Consider the following 18,016-nt stretch of genomic DNA (forward strand, 5'->3'; position numbering starts at 1 on the left):
AAGGGAGCAGACCTCCTGATCAGATTGTTTTCCCTTTTCACCCACGTGAGTGGCGGAAGTCCTGTTTGATCATCCACGAGGGGGTTAAACACACCCATCTTGGTGACGAACGCTTTGTCTTCAGTATGCCGCCAGTATGCAGTTGGGAGTATCCAGCTACCTTGTAACTCAGTATATTTTCCATCTTTTAAAAAATGTATGTATATTTGGTTTAAAATAGAAAAATCTAGAGAAATTTGGCATCTTGAGGGATCATTGACCCTCATGAGAGCAAAGTAGTAATTGTGGACTTGTTTAGTAAAACTAAATTCTTAGATAAAGGATAAATACTTTTCTGTTCAGATTATAACAATGACATGGAAGTCGAAGGCCCCGAAGACCAGGTGGTGTTTCTGGAGCGAGCGGTGAATAAAGATGCCTGTGGCCAGGCGTCCATACCTGGAATTGTTCCAGATGGTAAGAGTGGGTTCGACAGTGGGTGCAGTCTATTCTTGGAAGAAAATGTCTGTGTCGACAGGCTGTGCGAACACCTCTTAAAACTTGAGTACCCTAATAAAAACTAGCCAAGACAGCCCTCTGGGGAATTATTTAGAGAGGAGCCTTTCTCAGTAGAATAACCTTAGACAGAAGTTAATTGGGGAAAGGGCATGTACATATTTGTAGTTCAGCTGTAATCTAGACTTAATCATAGATATATATTTTGTTTGGGTATCAAGTAATTTTCATTAAAAAGCACTTTCTTTAGTTAGAATTAGTAACAAGAGCTGTTGCTGATTGTGAGATGTTTCGTGCTGAGATCATGAAAAATTGATTGTTTCAGGTCATCGTAGCAGTCCTACTGAGGGTTATTTCAGTTATTTCAATGCTATTTCACTTAAACTTTTTGCAATATTGATAATAGCTATTGTTGTCCTTGAGCATCTGGAATTAATGAGAAGCCGCATTGGGGAAAACTACTTACTAAATTTAATCTTGGTCTCACCTCAAAGTCAGTGGGATTGTGTGTGGGACTGTATGTTATGTAGATTAAGTGTATACATAAAACACCCTTGAGATTTTTTGAGGTTAGGTTTATATTTAACAACTGTCGTTAAAAACTATACTTCAGCAGAGCTTCCTTGCCTGCCCGCTTGCATCTCTCACAAGCATCCTATCCTAATAAATCTATTTCTTGCCTATCAAAAAGAAAAGTATTCTTCCTGAAGATGTCAAAGTGAAGGAAAATAAGGCAACTCTAATAATAAATCTTATCACAGTATAGAATCAGATTCCTAATTTCATCTTCATAGTCTACTTAAAAATGAATCATAACAGGATGTTTTGTGCTTATATTGGAAATTGGCATTTGGCAGTAAGATAAATACCTTGCTCTAATTATCGTTGAGAAGGCAGTAGTAGAGAAATTTTGACTCCTTGCTGGAGGTTCCATAGATGTGTTGTTCACAGCTGTTCAGCCCCGCCCTGGAGAGCCGCAGAGGAGTGACCAACCAGGAAGCCCTGACACACGTGGACTTCTCATTTCTGGTGAGAGCCATGCTCATCTTATTTTATTCAATGGTTGCAACATACTGCCTTAGAGCTGCTATTCAGATTCGAGTCATTTTCTGGTTTGTTTTGGGGGCTTTTTAGGCCACCCAAACCAAGGCCAGGGATCAGACCTGTGCCATGGCAGTGACAATGCTGGATCCTTAGTCCACTGAGCCACCAAGGAACACCCTGCGACATTGTCCGTGAAGTTAAACTTTCAAGTTGATGCCCACCAAAGAATCGTTTACTGTTGCTATTTTCACATTATGGTAATTGATGAAATCCTTAGGTTAAGTGATCCTTCTCTTGAAAACAGTGGCAGTGAATTTCTAAAGCAGAAATAGAGCTTGTGAGGAGTTCCCACCTTCATGGTGGGTTAAGAATCTGACTGCAGTGGCTTGGGTCGCTGTGGAGGGGCGGCCTTGATCCCTGGCCCAGTGCAGTGGGTTAAAGCATCCAGCCTTGCTGCAGCTGTGGCTTGGATTCGATCCCTGGCCCAGTGCAGTGGGTTAAAGCATCCAGCCTTGCTGCAGCTGTGGCTTGGATTCGATCCCTGGCCCAGGAATTCCTGTATGCCTTAGGTGCAGCCATAAAATTAAAAAAGAAATAGAGCCTGTGTGCCTTTTTATCTGAATCCTCCTGTGTGGCACAGAGGTGAAAGGATCAGATCGTGTTCTGTGTGCGTATTGCACATGTTCCTCTTTGTCAGAGACTCTCGAGGTAGTTGGCCTCTGTTAGTATATCATTTCGGCTTCATGTAGCGTAAAGACATGTTCGTTCTCAACTGAGTCACTCAAATGATGATGCTTTTGGTTTTTAACCTGTAAATATTTACTTCGTTTATGTGCATTTTCTGTTTTAAAAATCTTTTTTTTTTTTTTTGGTCTTTTTAGGGCTGCACCTGTGGCATGTGGAAGTTCCCAGGCTAGGGGTCGAATTGGAGCTGGAGCTGTGAGCCTAAACCACAGCCATGCCAGATCCAAGCCACATCAGATCCTTTAACCCAGTGAGCGAGGCCAAGGATTGAAACCCCATCCTCGTGGATACTAGTTGGATTCTTAACCTGGTGAGCCACAAGGGGAACTCCTAAAAATCTCTTTCTACTTTTTAAATATTAAGTGATTTTGAAGTATTTTTGTGTTTAAAAATATTTAGTGCAGGAGTTCCCGTTGTGGCTCAGCAATTAACAAACCCGACTAGTATCCATGAGGGTGCAGGTTCGATCCCTGGCCTTGATCAGTGGGTTAAGGGTCTGGCGTTGCCATGAGCTGTGGTGTAGGTCTCAGACGCGGCTTGGATCCAGGGTTGCTGTGGCTGTGGTGTAGGCTGGCAGCTACAGCTCTGAGTGGACCCCTAGCCTGGGAACCTGCATATGCCTCTGGTACAGCCTTAAAAAGACAAAAAAAAAAAAAGAAAGAAAAATTTAGTGTGATCAAATGTTATTAGATTTTTTTTTTTTTAACTATAATCTTCCAGTTAAAGCAGGGATGAGAAGGTTTCATTTTGATACCAGAACATACATATGGATTTCAATCACCATGATAAATATAAATAAGGAAATTAATGTCTTTATTAGTGGACCTTAGAAATGACCTCGGTGGCATTTGAAATGTGCCTTCTGTTTTCACTAGTCTTACTTTATAGCGCCACTCAGGGCTCATCGCAATTGTACCTCTATCCTCTCTCTTAAATAAGGGGGTTTAACTTGTACCCTGCTTTAAACTGTACTGGTCAATGACTGTAGATATGCTGGATATCTAATTATGTTTATTGATTTGCTGGGATGTTTATTTGGTTATAGATGATGAGGAAGATCAAGAATTGTATCCAAAAAATGTTTTGATTATGTTAGCAGGCATAGCTGAGCAAAATGTGTCTTTTTTATCTATAGTCACTATTCATCTGAGTCCATAGAAGCCTTGTTACATCTGATGTGTCTGCTTAATGCAAAAATTTTTATATTCTAGACTGAGCTTTACTTTTAAATTTGGACAAATGATTAATATTACTCAGCCTCCTTTTCCTTGCTGTGAAATGAGTGTAACCTCACCTACAAGGTTTTAAATCCTTTAGGTACAGTGGTTATATTAGAAATTAATTCCGTTTTCATATTAGCAAAATTTACCTGAAACTCTGGGGATCCTATTAAGGCAGTGTTTTTGTAGGCTTTCAGATCTGACTGATTCTAATCCATAAACCCTAGTGTGTTTTGGCCCTTGCTAAATTTTAAAAAATTACTACTATTATTATTTTGGCTGTATCCGTGACACATGCAAGTTCCTGGGCCAGGGATCAAGTCCAAGCCACAGCTGTGACATTGCTGGATCCTTAACCCAGTGCCCCACAGTGGGTACTGCTGGCTTTTGCTAACTTATTAATTGCCGTTCTCAATGATTACTTTTTGATTTAAGGCACGGTTTTCAGCCTGTTTGGGAAGGTTCCTCTCCCACTCTTTTTCTCCCCAAGCCTATTATTTTTAAGTCATAGAGCTGTAGGCATTTAAATAGACGTAAAAGACAGGTGAATGTTTTATATCTACTCAGAAATTTTAAAATTCAGATGTACATTGACATAATAGATATTTCAAATTTTCTAGACCCATCCCCAGATAAAATGAATCCTGAATTGGAAAATCAGATTTCTCGTGAAGGTGATAGTGAAAAAATGGAAATGTCCTCTAAAGGGCTGCATGCTTGTGGTGAAGATCAAAATAAAAACAGGATGGACGTGACAGAAAGCGTGGAAGTCCTTGCTCCCCAGATCCACGTGCAGCCGGAGAAACTGCTGTTAGAGGAACCTCAAGCGGCTGCATCCACAGAAGAATCCAGACCTGCAGCCATCGTCATGGAACCTGTCACTGTTCCGCCAGAAACCATCGAGCCCCCGTGTGGGGATAGTTCTTTATGTTCAAAGGAACAGTGCACTCTAGAAAGGGTACAAGACGAAACGGGACAGAAAGAAAATTCCGAACCTTCTACGGCTTCTGTGGACTTTGAAATGGCTCCTGCAGTGGAGAGTTGTGTGAAAGACGGTTTATGCCAGGAAGACAAATCTGTGAAATTACCGTCTGAGACGGAGTCATCCTTTTCAGCAGCAGCGGACTTGAGCAAGGCAAATGCGTCTTCCATTCCAGCACTTTCTTCAGACTTGCCTTCCCATGACGTGCTGCACGGTTACCCTTCAGCTCTCAGTGCTTCTGTTGGAAACATCATGCCAACAACTTACATCTCAGTCACTCCAAAAATTGGCATGGGCAAACCAGCTATTACCAAAAGAAAGTTTTCTCCTGGTAGACCTCGGTCCAAGCAGGTACGGTGATTTTAGTGATGCTGACGGAAGAGACTTTGGAGCAGTTAGTAAAACAGAAGCTGTGGTGTCTGGGTGGCTCTGGTTTGGAGGGCAGTTTTCTGTCTTTAGGTGGGACTGTTAATGAAGACTAATTCATTAAATTGGACGTGCTCTTACTGGAATTTTAGCTTAGTTGAGACATACAAATGCAATTTACTTGATTTTAGTTGTAATAGAAAACACTTAAAAAAAAAAAATGTTTAGCTCTATGCCATAGTAACAATAGAGCCTTAAAAAAAGGGGGAACGTTTGGGTGCAGTGTAACTAGCATTTGTTTTTCCCCTCAAATATATTTATTTTTTTATTGTGCATGTTTTTACCTGCTTAAGCATCAAGATTTACTGAGGACGTTTTTCATGCAGGGAGATCTCATTTTCATTTTTTTCTGTTAATTAACTTTTTAATTAATTTATTTATTTTGGGGGGGCTCCTTTTTTTTTCCGGGCTGCACCTGCGGCATATGGAGGTGCCTAGGCTAGGGGTCCGATTGGAACTGTGGCTGCCCGCCTACACCAGGGCCACAGCAACGTAGGATCTGAGTCTCGCCTGCAACCTATACCACACAGCTTACCACAGCTCACCACAGCGCCAGATCCCCAACCCAGGGATCAACCGGCATCCTCATGGTTGCTAATCGGGTTCACTAACCACTGAGCCATGACGGGAACGCCATAAATTGTTAACTTTTTTAAAAGGGCGTTGTTTCAATGCTTTCATCAAAAAGATCTTAGAATTATATTACCGATACTAAGGAAGTGAAAGGAGCTCTTCCCATATTAGTTTTAAGTTGTGCGAACTCTCCCCTTGAAGGGTAAGTTTCCAGATCTTTTTCCGTGGGATTCCAGTGAAGATTCCATTGCTAAGAATTATGTATTCTACAAAATTTCTACTTTATGAAGTTTTTAATAAAATAGCAAGATTTCAGACAGTGCAAAAGTGTGTAGTCACAAAAGTGATTTGGAGTTTTAAGTCTCATGATTTAAATTGCTTTCAGTGATTGGAGTTTAACTTCTTATAGGAATAATAATATCTTCGTCTTGCTCATCTAATTTTGGAGTTGTAAGGTTGATAGAAAAGTTAAATTGAACTTTAACATGCAAATTAGTCTCCTTTAAGTCACGGTAGGATGTATTTTATTCTTTAGAGATAGCAGCAAAGGACTTGCCACGTGGGATTTATAACTATCTCTCCATGGCAAAGACATGCAGCAAAAGCAAACACTCTGTATATGCCTTTCTCCAAGTATTTTTTTTTTGTCTTTTGTCTTTTTTGTTGTTGTTGTTGTTGTTGTTGCTATTTCTTGGGCCGCTCCCTCGGCATATGGAGGTTCCCAGGCTAGGGGTCTAATCGGAGCTGTAGCCACCGGCCTCCGCCAGAGCCACAGCAACGCGGGATCCGAGCCGCGTCTGCAACCTACACCACAGCTCACGGCAACGCCGGATTGTTAACCCACTGAGCAAGGGCAGGGACCGAACCCGCAAGCTCATGGTTCCTAGTCGGATTCATTAACCACTGCGCCACGACGGGGACTCCTCTCCAAGTATTTTACTTGATACTTATTTTCTCTTCTGCCAAGGCTGATTTTTCTACTCAAACTAGTTCTCTTTCTCTTTACTTTTTTTAAAATTTTTTTTTAATTTTTTTGCCTTTTCTAGGGCTGCTCCGGCGGCATATGGAGGTTCTCAGGCTAGGGGTCAAATCGGAGCTGTAGCCACCGGCCTATACCAGAGCCAAAGCAATGCCGGATCTGAGCCGTGTCTGCAGTCACAGCAATGCTGGATCCTGAACCCACTGAGCAAGGGCAGGGATGGAACCCACAACCTCATGGTTCCTAGTCAGATTCGTTAACTACTGCGCCACGATGGGAACTCCTATCTTTACTTTTTAAAATTTTCTTTTATTGAATAGCATAATTATGTAGTCTTGGCTCTGCACAGACTTTAGTAATGGAAATTTGAATCTCAGATTTAATTTTGATTCAGATATTTACCTTCTTTAAGGATATTGCATCATAAATTTTCCTGTTAAATTTTATTGGTATATTTCCTTGTTTAGAGACTTCTGTTTCAGCTGAGAAGCCATTAAGATTGTTTTTCTGTTGACCTGTGTTCCAAAATAGTGTGTGTGTCAGTGTGTTATATACATATGTTTTTTCCAGGTTCATCCCATTTCATATGAGCCATGTCCTAATACTTGTTTTTGCTTCTGCTGTATGTTCTTGTTCAATTCTGATCTTTTTCTACTTTCCATTTACCTGCCCCTGCCTCATTACTACCTCCCGAGTTGCTGCTAATCTCACGGCTGCTGGTGGGCCAGCCACCCTCCTTGCCCTTCCCCAGTTAGTTTGGTTCTAGTTGTGTAGGAAGCAACCTTCACTTGGTGCTTCAAAGCTGGTTGACATACTGCTGTTTTTCTGGAGAGTATGAATTCGAGAAGAGTTTGACTTACCGTACTGGCGTCATTTTATTTTATGGGAAAATATTCAGTGAAAAATGGCTGTACTCTACCCTAGACACTCATATGCTAATTGCTTTCATGATCATATTGAAGTGTTGCATTAAATCTTCTATGAAATGTTTTCCTAGAAATATTTTCTTGAAGAATTCTTTTTTTTTTTGTCTTTTGTCTTTTTTGTTGTTGTTGTTGTTGTTGTTGCTATTTCTTGGGCCGCTCCTGCAGCATATGGAGGTTCCCAGGCTAGGGGTCTAATCGGAGCTGTAGCCACTGGCCTCCGCCAGAGCCACAGCAACGCGGGATCCGAGCCGCATCTGCAACCTACACCACAGCTCACGGCAACGCTGGATCGTTAACCCACTGAGCAAGGGCAGGGACCGAACCCGCAAGCTCATGGTTCCTAGTCGGATTCATTAACCACTGCGCCACGACGGGAACTCCTTTTTTTTTTTTTTTTTGGTCTTTTGTCTTTGTTGTTGTTGTTGCTATTTCTTGGGCCGCTCCTGCGGCATAAAGAATTCTTAAATATTTAAAGAAAACTTCTTAGAACATAAGTACTCTAAGTATATTTTGATAACTTTCAAATTCTAAGAACGTTTTCTCCGCTGTACCTTTCCACCCCTTGCTGGTTGTTGCTAATGTCACCTGTGTAGAGAGCTTAGGAATTGACATACTTTCTAAGACTGGTATCAGTCAAGAGATTCCCATAGAAAAGGTGAAATTTCTTCCATATAGTAGGTTTCCAAAAATAGTACCTCACTAGTAACCACTTTGCCATTACACTGTGAACTGGATTTATTTTTCATCAATTTAGTTTATTAAGAACCCTAGAGTCTTATAATGTGCTTATGTACTGCAGTAGCACCTTAAATGAAGTGTTTCAGCTTAACATACCAGTTTCATAATCTGTTCTCATGACAGCAGAACAGGCCTCCAGTGGTGAGCTGTAGAGGGTTACAGTTTCATTAACAATTAATTTTAATTTTAAGCAATCCCTTCCTCCCTCCCTCCCTGTCCCTCTGTCCTTCTCTTTTCTTCCTTCCATTTCTGGTTTGTAAACATAAACCTTTTAGTAAGAAGCATTGTTGATATTTTTGGGGGTATTATTTGTGGGTTTTTTTTTTTAATTAAATCGTATTGTCCAAAAATGGAGAGATTCAGTTCTAGATAAGTTATTTCATATCCAGCTTTAAAATAAGTTTGGATTTTGAAATATTCCTTTTTTTTAGGCCATGCCCACGGCATCTAGACATTCCTAGGTCAGGGATCAAACCCACACCACAACAGTGACAATGCTGGGTCCTTAACCTGATGCACCTGCATATCGTGTCTATACAGTGATACTCGTTCAAGGAAATAACCCTAGTAGTTGTAATTGTCCTTCTTAGATACCTATGACTTAAAACCTACCTCTCTTTGTTTTGTTTTGTTTTAAGGGACCTTCCCCGGCCAGGGGTCGCATCGGAGCTGTAGGTGCTGACCTACGCCAGAGCTCACGGCTACGCCAGATCCTTAACCCACCGAGTGAGGCCTAGGATCGAACCTACATCCTTATGGATACTAGTCGGGTTCATTACTGCTGAGCCACAATGGGAACTCCAAAACCTACGTATCTGACACTTTGTCTTAGAACCTATTAAAAACATTTTCATCAGTAAATAGGTATATATTCTCTAGTCTAAGAAATAAGAGGATATATATCTATTTATTAATGAAAACGAGAAATAAAAGATATGGAGTAGATGCCAACATGATTTTTTTCCACATACCTTCTACCTTTTTACAAAGTGACTTTTAGTAATTATTTTGTAGTGTTTTTACTATTTGTATTTTGTATGTATTTGTACTGTAATTAATAGACATTAAGAAAGATCGATGAGTATAAATTCGGTATGAACATTTTCATAGTGCAACTGGTTGGCTTCAAAGCTTTGTTTTTCCATTACTGTCTGTGGGACACCAAGCCAGTTGCCTTGTGAACTCTTGATTTCTTCATTCATAAAATTCCGTTAGATGGTTGTTAGGGTTTAATGATAAAACATACAAAACCCCTGACCTCTAGCAAATGGTGCTGCTGCTCTGCTTTCTTTCTTGAGTTGCGGAATAATGCAGCTATTATGTGAAAGCCAACACTTGAGAAGGATGCAGTAGTCATGTGTTCATAAACATGGCCCTGGAGGGCTCCCGAAGCACAGCCGGTGGATAACTCTTTCTAAAGAGCTGTGCCAGTGAGAATAACTGCAGGCCTGACAGAGTCCAGCCCTGGCCGCAGTGTGTCGGAGGTTTTCAAGTCCAGAGTCACGTAATGGTAGCACAGATTTTAGAACTACGCTGCCTGTTACTGACAGTGTGCGGGATGCCTGTGGCAGGAGAGGAAACCTAGGGAGCGGTGGGCCAGTAGAACGGGCAAGAGGAAGGACTCAGTGCAGGCTTACAGGCTTCGGCGTGTTTGCAGAGGTGCCCACATTGTGACCTTCCGACCAGGAGCGTCGGTGTCCTCTGGGAGGTTGTTAGGCTTGAATCTCAGGCCCCACCTTAACTTGGGCGAAAATGTCTGTTTAGGAAGGTCCTCATGCAGCCTGAAGTCCAAGAAGCACTGCTCTACACTACAGAGAAACTGTAGTCTTCATCCCAAAACATGTCTAGCCCTTTGGGGTGTCAAGCCTCAACACATTTGGATTGGAAGTATCAGATATCTCTCTTGGTTTTCTTGTGCCTGTTCTATTTTTTAAGCTGCTTCCAAAATGATTGCTAGCACCTGCCAAATTCATATTCTTAAATTACTGAAGGCTAAAGCTGGCAACACTTATTTCTGTACTTATATAGTCTTATCATATCACTATCAGGACTAGATTTTTTGTTTTCTTTGATGCTGAACTCAGTTTTATTTGTGCTAAAAGAATTTTGTAATTCGTAAGAAGGAAGGGTTTGCTCTAATAGCTGTAATGTTACATGAGTGAATGTATGTACCAAAAAAGCAAGTCACAAAAGCTTGGGTTTTCAGTTTCTCTTCCTGGACGTCTTCCTTCTACTCTCTCTGCACCCTTTCTTTTCTCCAAGTCATACTCTGCCCCTGGCAGCAATACTGGGGTGCATAGTGTATTGTGAGCGGGTGGGCTTAAGGTTGACTTAGGACTTGGACGTGTGACTCTGCCCAGAAGACACCGTAGCCTCTCTGGACCACTCTTGGGCTCCTGTTACGGCACCGATCATATTTGGCAGCCAGCAGCGGGCTTTGGCTTCTAAGAGGAAGATGCCCACAGCAGTCTGTCATCCAGCTGGCATTGTGTTTCCATAGCCCTGGTCTCGGTCCTCTAACAGCTATGTCGTTTACTAGGTTGCTAAGTTTACCTGAGAAATGGGCCTCAGAGCACAAGTGTTAACACCACCTTTAAACAGTGAGGGTTCCGTAATTACTGTTGGAATCTAATTCATTCTCTGCCAAGTAGTGTTTTTAAGTTTCTGTGGGATTGGAGAGCACATTGCTTCTATTGAGTTCTCTTTGTAACTTGATTTGTCCTGATGGTTGCATTTTTTTAACCATCTTGATTTTAATTCCGTTTGTAGATAGTTTAAGAGTGTGTTGACTGGATTGGTAATGATTTTATAGGTGAAGAAATCCAAGATTTTAGGCGATAACTGGTGGAGTTGGTGTGTTTTTATCATAGTACAGTGTTTATTGATGCATTTATGCATACATGTGTGCCAAAGCACTTGCTAGGGAAAATGCAGACGTTTTGAATGAATGCCGAGCAGAATGCTTCCTTAACAGATCAGGGCGTGAAGTGGGCAGGGTGGCTTCTCATGAAGCTCTCAAATATTCTAGAAGAAGATGCTAAGCTGTGGTAAGGGAGACGGTGGTTCACTTGGAGTGCTGGGGAAGGCCTGTCAAGAGGCGGTGGGTCCCCAGGGCTGCAGAGCCCGGCATGTGTGGAGGTTGGCGGGGAAGCCAGGGTAGCTCGGATATCGTGGCACTGAGAGGTGCCACAAGTTGAAGAGAGGCAGTGGGAATGGTTCGACTTAAGGGTACTGCAGGGCTTTTGGAGGTTTAGAACAGAGTAGTGGTGCCCTGCTTGGTCAGATTTCCATGGCTTAGAAGCCCCTCTGGCTGCCGTGTGGAGAAGGGCCTGGGGGGCAGGTGAGGAAGCAGCACAGAGCAGTGGACGGCTGCAGCAGGCCATCGAGGGAGGCGACCCTCTCTTACAGGAGGGAGTGCCGAGGGGCACGGTGACCCGTCCCAGAACTTGAAGATAAAATATGCAGAATGGACTGATGGTTTGGATCAAAGGATGGGTACGGATTGGAGGGGCAGAGGAGAGTGGTGAGGGAGAAGGACAGGTCTGTGGACTCCCTGTTTGCAGCCTGGGGACTGGGATCCATTTCTAAGGACGGGAAGACGATGAACTTGTTAAGGGGGAGATTTTAGACATGGTGAGCTTGAGAGGTTGTGTATGACTGAATGGAAATGGTAAGAAGAAGATGGAAAATCCTAAAAGCTTCAAGTGCTCAGAACATGTTGGAGCTGGAAGTGTGAACTGGGGGGACGGCCACATCCAGCATGATGTTTGCGGCCCTCATAGATAATACCCTTTAGGATGAGGCCACCCAGAGAAGGGAGTGGCCAGGCCTCCACCCTGGGAGGCCCTGGGGCTTCAGAGGTCAAGGGGAGGGAGAACTGGAACCAGAGGCTGAGAAAGGCCTGTGATGGACGGCAGGAAACATCCACCCATGGGCTGCAAAGGGCCCAACAGGACCTCACGTAGATGTCGCGGGTTTGAGTAAGATGGCAGCAGAGAAATTGCTGGTGGCAGCAGAGGTTACAGAAGACCCTGGGCCCAGTAGGGAGACAGGTGTAGATGGAAATGCAAGATGACCCCTTAGCTGAGGGTAGGTTAATTAACATGAAACCAGTCTCTCCCTTGTGTGGTCTTTCTCAAAATCCTGTGATTTCTTTAACCATCTCCTCCCCAGAGGGTAGTCAAGATCATATTTCTGGTTGAATACTTTAATTCCCCAGTGGTATTTTAATGTGATTACTAGGCTACTGCTTGTTAGTTAGTATTCTAGAAACCTAGTAAGGTCTGTGTTTCTTGTCTTTAGTTTCGATCACTTAATTGGTAAAAATAATAGCATGCATTGCTGAATTATCTAATTCAAGATAGGTTCTTTATTGTTTGACATTTGTTTTATGTTTTTCTTTAAAATGTTACCTTTGTGGAGTAAACACCTTTCTTTTAGTTTAGCATCTTCATCACATAGTTCAGGTTATTGCTGTATGGGGTTATTTGGAAGTAAAATGTCTTAGGTTTAGTTTAACTATCTTAATAAGGTAATATTTCTTGCTCATATAATCAGATACTTGAGGCATTTTAATTTGCAAATTTAGGACAATTTGCTTTAACATTTTTCTACCTTTCAAATTAGTCCCTTGGATGTAATCTCGTAGTCGCCTAAATAAATGAAAAACCAAAAGCCAGAGCTGTTGGTCACTGAAGGAAGAGTAAATTCTAAGATTATAATGGTATTTGCGTCTTAAGGTTACAAACTTTACAAATTTTGAAGTGAATGATCTATTGATAGCTCCTGTTTCTGATTGCATTTTTTGGCTTATTCGTTGTGTTGTTTGTAGCAAGAAGCACACATAACTTAAGTTTATCTGTTTCTTAAGGTTATCTCTTTCTCCTTTCCTGTAGAGTGATAATTGTTAGAATCATTGCCAAATAATTTCTTAGAGTGTTAATCCTCAAAGTTTCATTGACATTTACTTATATTTTGGTGCCGTAATTGCATTTCATGAGTCTGAATGTTGATGTCGTAAACCTTACCTTTTAATGTTTTAATGTACTTACGTTTCAACCAGAATAAAATACTTAATGTAAATTGTAGCTGCAGACATTTAAGTATAAATTCACTGTAAGTGATAAGCTTATTTACTTTACTATCTTGAAGCAATTTGTCCTAAATTTCCATACGTCTGCATTTGTTTTTGCTGTTCTAAAATTCCTTAGTTGCTGGCTTTGACCTTTTATGTTGCTGAGTTTTATACATCTATTTTCTCACCTGCCATATCCTAGGGGGCTTGGAGTACCCATAATACAGTGAGCCCACCTTCCTGGTCCCCAGACATTTCAGAAGGTCGGGAAATTTTTAAACCCAGGCAGCTTCCTGGCAGTGCCATTTGGAGCATCAAAGTGGTAAATAAAATTGCATTTACATTTCATATATCATTTCTTTCTGGTTGGTTTTGTCCGAGTAGAAGCTAAGAATTAAACATGTCTTTTCAAGATAAATAGTTCTGTTTCCAGAGCCACTTTTTAAATCTACAATGTTTATAATGAAAAAGCAACGTGCTTGCATTTAAAAACCTGGACTAGGAGGAAGTTGACGTGCCATTATGCATGACTGATTCTAAAGTTATAGACGTTTTGTTTCTGTGTTTAAATTGTAGAATACACATTGAAAATGCAAGTAATAAGCCTGGTCTCTTAATGTTTATCATCCAGTCAGAATGACAGAGAGAAGCATGTATTTGTGTAACGTTTAATAAGATTGTTTATCTCACAGTCGGTGATCAAGTCCTTTGGAGCCTTGGCAGAATGCTGACTTTGCCACGTCTGTTGTACAGGGCCGCGGGTCAGGATTTCCGGGAAAGCGGAGACCTCGTGGTGCGGGACTGTCGGGACGAGGCGGCAGAGGCAGATCCAAGTTGAAAAGTGGAATTGGGGCGGTTGTGTTACCCGGGGTAAGGCCTGCTCCCTTTCCTGTACCCTCATCCTTAATATGCCAGCTGATGATGACAATCTCACTCGTAGCAAACTACTGAGATTCTAGGAGTCACATAACTAGGCTAAAAAAAACATTTTTTTTTGGTCTTTTGCCTTTTTAGGGCCACACCTGCAGCATATGGAGGTTCCCAGGCCAGGGATCAAATCAGAGCTGTAGCTGCTGGCCTACACCACCGCTCACGGCAGTGCTGGATCCTTAACCCACTGACCGAGGCCAGGGATCAAACCCGAAACCTCATGGGTCCTAGTTAGATTCCTTTCCGCTGCGCCACAATAGGAACTCCTAACTAGGCTAAATTTTGTCTCTACATTTTTTTTTTGTCTTTTTGTTGTTGTTGTTGTTGTTGCTCCTAACTAGGCTAAATTTTGTCTCTACATTTCTTTTTTTTGGTCTTTTTGTTGTTGTTGTTGTTGTTGTTGTTGCTATTTCTTGGGCCGCTCCCGCGGCATATGGAGGTTCCCAGGCTAGGGGTCTAACCGGAGCTGCAGCCACCGGCCTACGCCAGAGCCACAGCAACGCAGGATCCGAGCTGCGTCTGCAACCTACACCACAGCTCACGGCAACGCCGGATCGTTAACCCACTGAGCAAGGGCAGGGACCGAACCCACAACCTCATGGTTCCTAGTCGGATTCGTTAACCACTGCGCCACGACGGGAACTCCTACATTTCTTTTTAAAATCTCTGCTGAGGTTGTCTTACATCTTTTCTGCTTTCTCCAACCTTTCTCTTTTCTTACCTTTTCTGTTTGACTCTAATCTGCCTATGCCAACCCTTCCTCAACATGCAAGATGGAACATTTTTGCTTTTCTACTAAATCAAAATAAAACTCTTGTTATATTCTTGAGTTTATTTGAAGATTTGATTATGTTGGCATTTTTATGGTTTTTGTTTTGTTTCGTTTTGTTTTGGGGCCACACCTGCGGCATATGGAAGTTCCCAGGCTAGGGGTTGAATTGGAGCTGTAGCTGCAGGCCTACACCACAGCCACAGCAATGTGGGATCTGAGCTGCGTCTGCAACCTACACCGAAGCTCTCGGCAAGGCCAGATCCTTAACCCACTGAGCGAGGCCAGAGGTCAAAACTGCGTCCTCATGGATCCTAGTTGGTTTCCTTTCCACTGAGCCACGGCAGGAACTCTGTATTTTCTGTTTCTGATTATTCCTCTCAGCGTTGTAATATGGTTTGCAGAAGATTGAGAAATGTTGCAGATTTTAGTATGGACTCTAAAAATATTGAAGGCTTTATGATTGTCTTTGACGTAGTTTAGTTTATGATGGATAAATATTTGCTCATTGGTATACTATGAAGCTTTATTGAAATGTGTATTTAAAAAACCGCCTTTGGCAAACATGTCATGTGATGACTTTACTATTTTACTGATACCCTGTTTTTTTAGATTCTAATTATCATTTTAAGTTCAAAAGGCAGGTGGAATTGTTCAGTTTCACTGCTAAAGGAATAAGGAAACTTGGATTCTGGTCCTTTTTTTTTTAAAGGGAAATCCCTCCCCTACCCCCACCCCCACATTAATAAGCTTATTGAAGTAAGTTTGATGTAACATAAGGTACGACTATTTGAAATGTACAATTTTGTGGGGTTTTACATGCATGTATGCCCTTGAAAACCACACCACAATCAAGAACGTGTTTGCACCTCGCCGTTTCTGTGTTAACAGTCCATTCTGTTGTGTCACTGAAGAGCATTCCATAGAATGGATGTGCCAGTTTCACCTGTTGAAGGCCATTATGGTTGCTTAAATTTTTTGGCTCTTAGAGGTAAAGCTGCTCCAGACTTTGATATATAAGACTGCATGGGGACATAATGCTTTCTTTTCTCGGGTAAACATAGAGGAATGGAATGGCTGATGTATTTTAGATATATGCTTAGTTTTTAAAGGAAAGGCTGGTTTTCAAGTTGGATGTGACATTTTATATTTGCAAGAATATCTAAGGTTCCCATTGCCTCCACATACTCACCCACACTCCGCATACTCACCCACACTCCGCAGGGCCTGTCATCTTAATTTAGCCCTTCTAGCAGGTATGTTGATGGTATCTCATTTGTATTTCTCTAAAGACGCATGATGCTGATCACCTTTTTAAGGTGCTTATTTTCTATCTGTATATCTTTGATAAAGTCACTCCTCAAATCTCTAATACACTTCTTAAAATTGAGGGTTTTTTTTTGTTTGTTTGTTTGTTTGTTTTTTCCCATCTTTTCTAGGGCCGTACCCACGGCACATGGAGGTTCCTAGGCTGGGGTCTAACCGGAGCAGGTGCTGCCGGCCTACACCACAGCCACAGCAATGAGAGATCTGAGCTGCATCTTCGACCTACACCGTACATAGCTCACGGCAACGCCGGGTCCTTAACCCACTGAGCAAGGCCAGGGATCAAACTGACAACCTCATGGTTCCTAGTTGGATTTGTTAACCACTGAGCCACGACAGGAACTCCAAAGTTGAGTAATTTTTTAAGTTACTGAGTTTTGAGATTTCTTTTTGTATTCTAGACATAAGCTCGCCCGCTCTTTTTTTTGGTTGCCCTGAGGCGTATGGGATTTCCCAGGCTACGTAGCAGATCTGAGCCATAGTCATGGTCTCTGCACAGCGGTGACATCGTCAGATCCTTACCCGCTGAGCTGGGTCAGGGATTGAACCTGCATCCCAGCACACCAGGGACACTGCCGATCCCGTTGCACCACAGTGGGAACTCGTAGACACAAGCTCTTTATCACATGTATGATTTGCAAATATTTTCTTGCAGTTTTGGATTTGTCTTTTCATTTTCTTAAGTGTGTCTTTCAAAGAGCAGATATTTGGAGTTCCGGTTATGGCACAGTGGGTTAAGAATCCAACTATCGTGTCTTGGGTCACTGTAGAGGTGCAGGTTCAATCCCTAGCCTGGCACAGTGGGTTAAAGGATCTGGCATTGCTGCAGCTGCAGGACAGGTCACAGCTGTGGCTCGGATTCAGCCCTGGCCCAGGAACCTCCATACGCCTTAGGTGCAGCCATTTAAAAAAAAAAAAAAAGATGTTTTAGTTTGGATAAAGTCCAGTTTATTGCTTTTTTCTTCTATGGATTGTGCTTTTTCATGCTGAGAAATACTGTGTAACCCAAGGTCACAAACATATTCTGTGTTTTCTTCTGGAAGGTATTGCATTTAGATCTGTGATCTGTGTTTGAGTTAATTTTTATGTATGGTATAAATAAGGATTTAAGTTCTTTTTTTTTTTACGTACTGAATATCCAGTTGTTTTAGCATCATTTCTTTGAATTGCCTTTATCATTCTTGGAAATGTTATTGTTGTATTTGTGGTTCTACTTCTGGAATCTTGCTATACTGTTGATTCATTTTTTAAGGTTGTACAGTATTGTACTATTTTGATTACTTCTATTTATAATTACTTTTGAAATCAGATATTTATTTAATGTTCTAATTTCTACTTTTCAAAGGTGTTTTGACTGTTCTAAATCCTTTGTATTTTCCTCTGGATTTTAGTATTAGCTTGTCCATATCTACAAATAAACCTGATAGGATCTTGCATGGGTTTGTATTCAAACTATAGATCAATTTGAGGAAAATTGTCATTTTCACTATATTGAGTTTTTCAACCCATCAACACTGTTTCTCTCCACTTCTTTAGGTCGGTTTTAATGTCTTTCAGTGATGTTCTTTAGTTTTCACCATTCTTTAGATTTATCTATCTTCCGCATTTTTCATGCTGTTTTAAGTGATAATGTGGTCTTAATTTTAAATTGTGTATCAGTTGCTAATATCTAGAAATACCACTCATTTTTGCATATTCATTTCGTATTCTAAAATTTATTAAACTCCCTTACGCTGGTTGCTTATTTGTAGAATTCGTTGGATTTTTTACATATTCAATCATATTGTCTA

General features: G+C 41.5%; 1 protein-coding gene across 6 annotated transcripts in view; it reads left to right on the top strand.

Moving 5' to 3' along the window:
* Positions 1-18,016, top strand: part of KMT2C (lysine methyltransferase 2C) — a 286,669-nt gene that overhangs the window by 175,977 nt on the left and 92,676 nt on the right. For all 6 annotated transcript variants that reach the window (XM_047762929.1, XM_047762935.1, XM_047762930.1 and 3 more), the window contains exons 12-16: positions 343-456; positions 1,447-1,524; positions 4,124-4,836; positions 13,404-13,523; positions 13,955-14,071. In XM_047762929.1, the coding sequence (XP_047618885.1) occupies positions 343-456; positions 1,447-1,524; positions 4,124-4,836; positions 13,404-13,523; positions 13,955-14,071 (1,142 nt within the window). The remainder of the gene's footprint in view (positions 1-342; positions 457-1,446; positions 1,525-4,123; positions 4,837-13,403; positions 13,524-13,954; positions 14,072-18,016) is intronic.

The sequence above is a fragment of the Phacochoerus africanus genome, chromosome 16 (genome assembly GCF_016906955.1).
Source record: "Phacochoerus africanus isolate WHEZ1 chromosome 16, ROS_Pafr_v1, whole genome shotgun sequence".
NCBI lineage: Eukaryota > Metazoa > Chordata > Mammalia > Artiodactyla > Suidae > Phacochoerus > Phacochoerus africanus.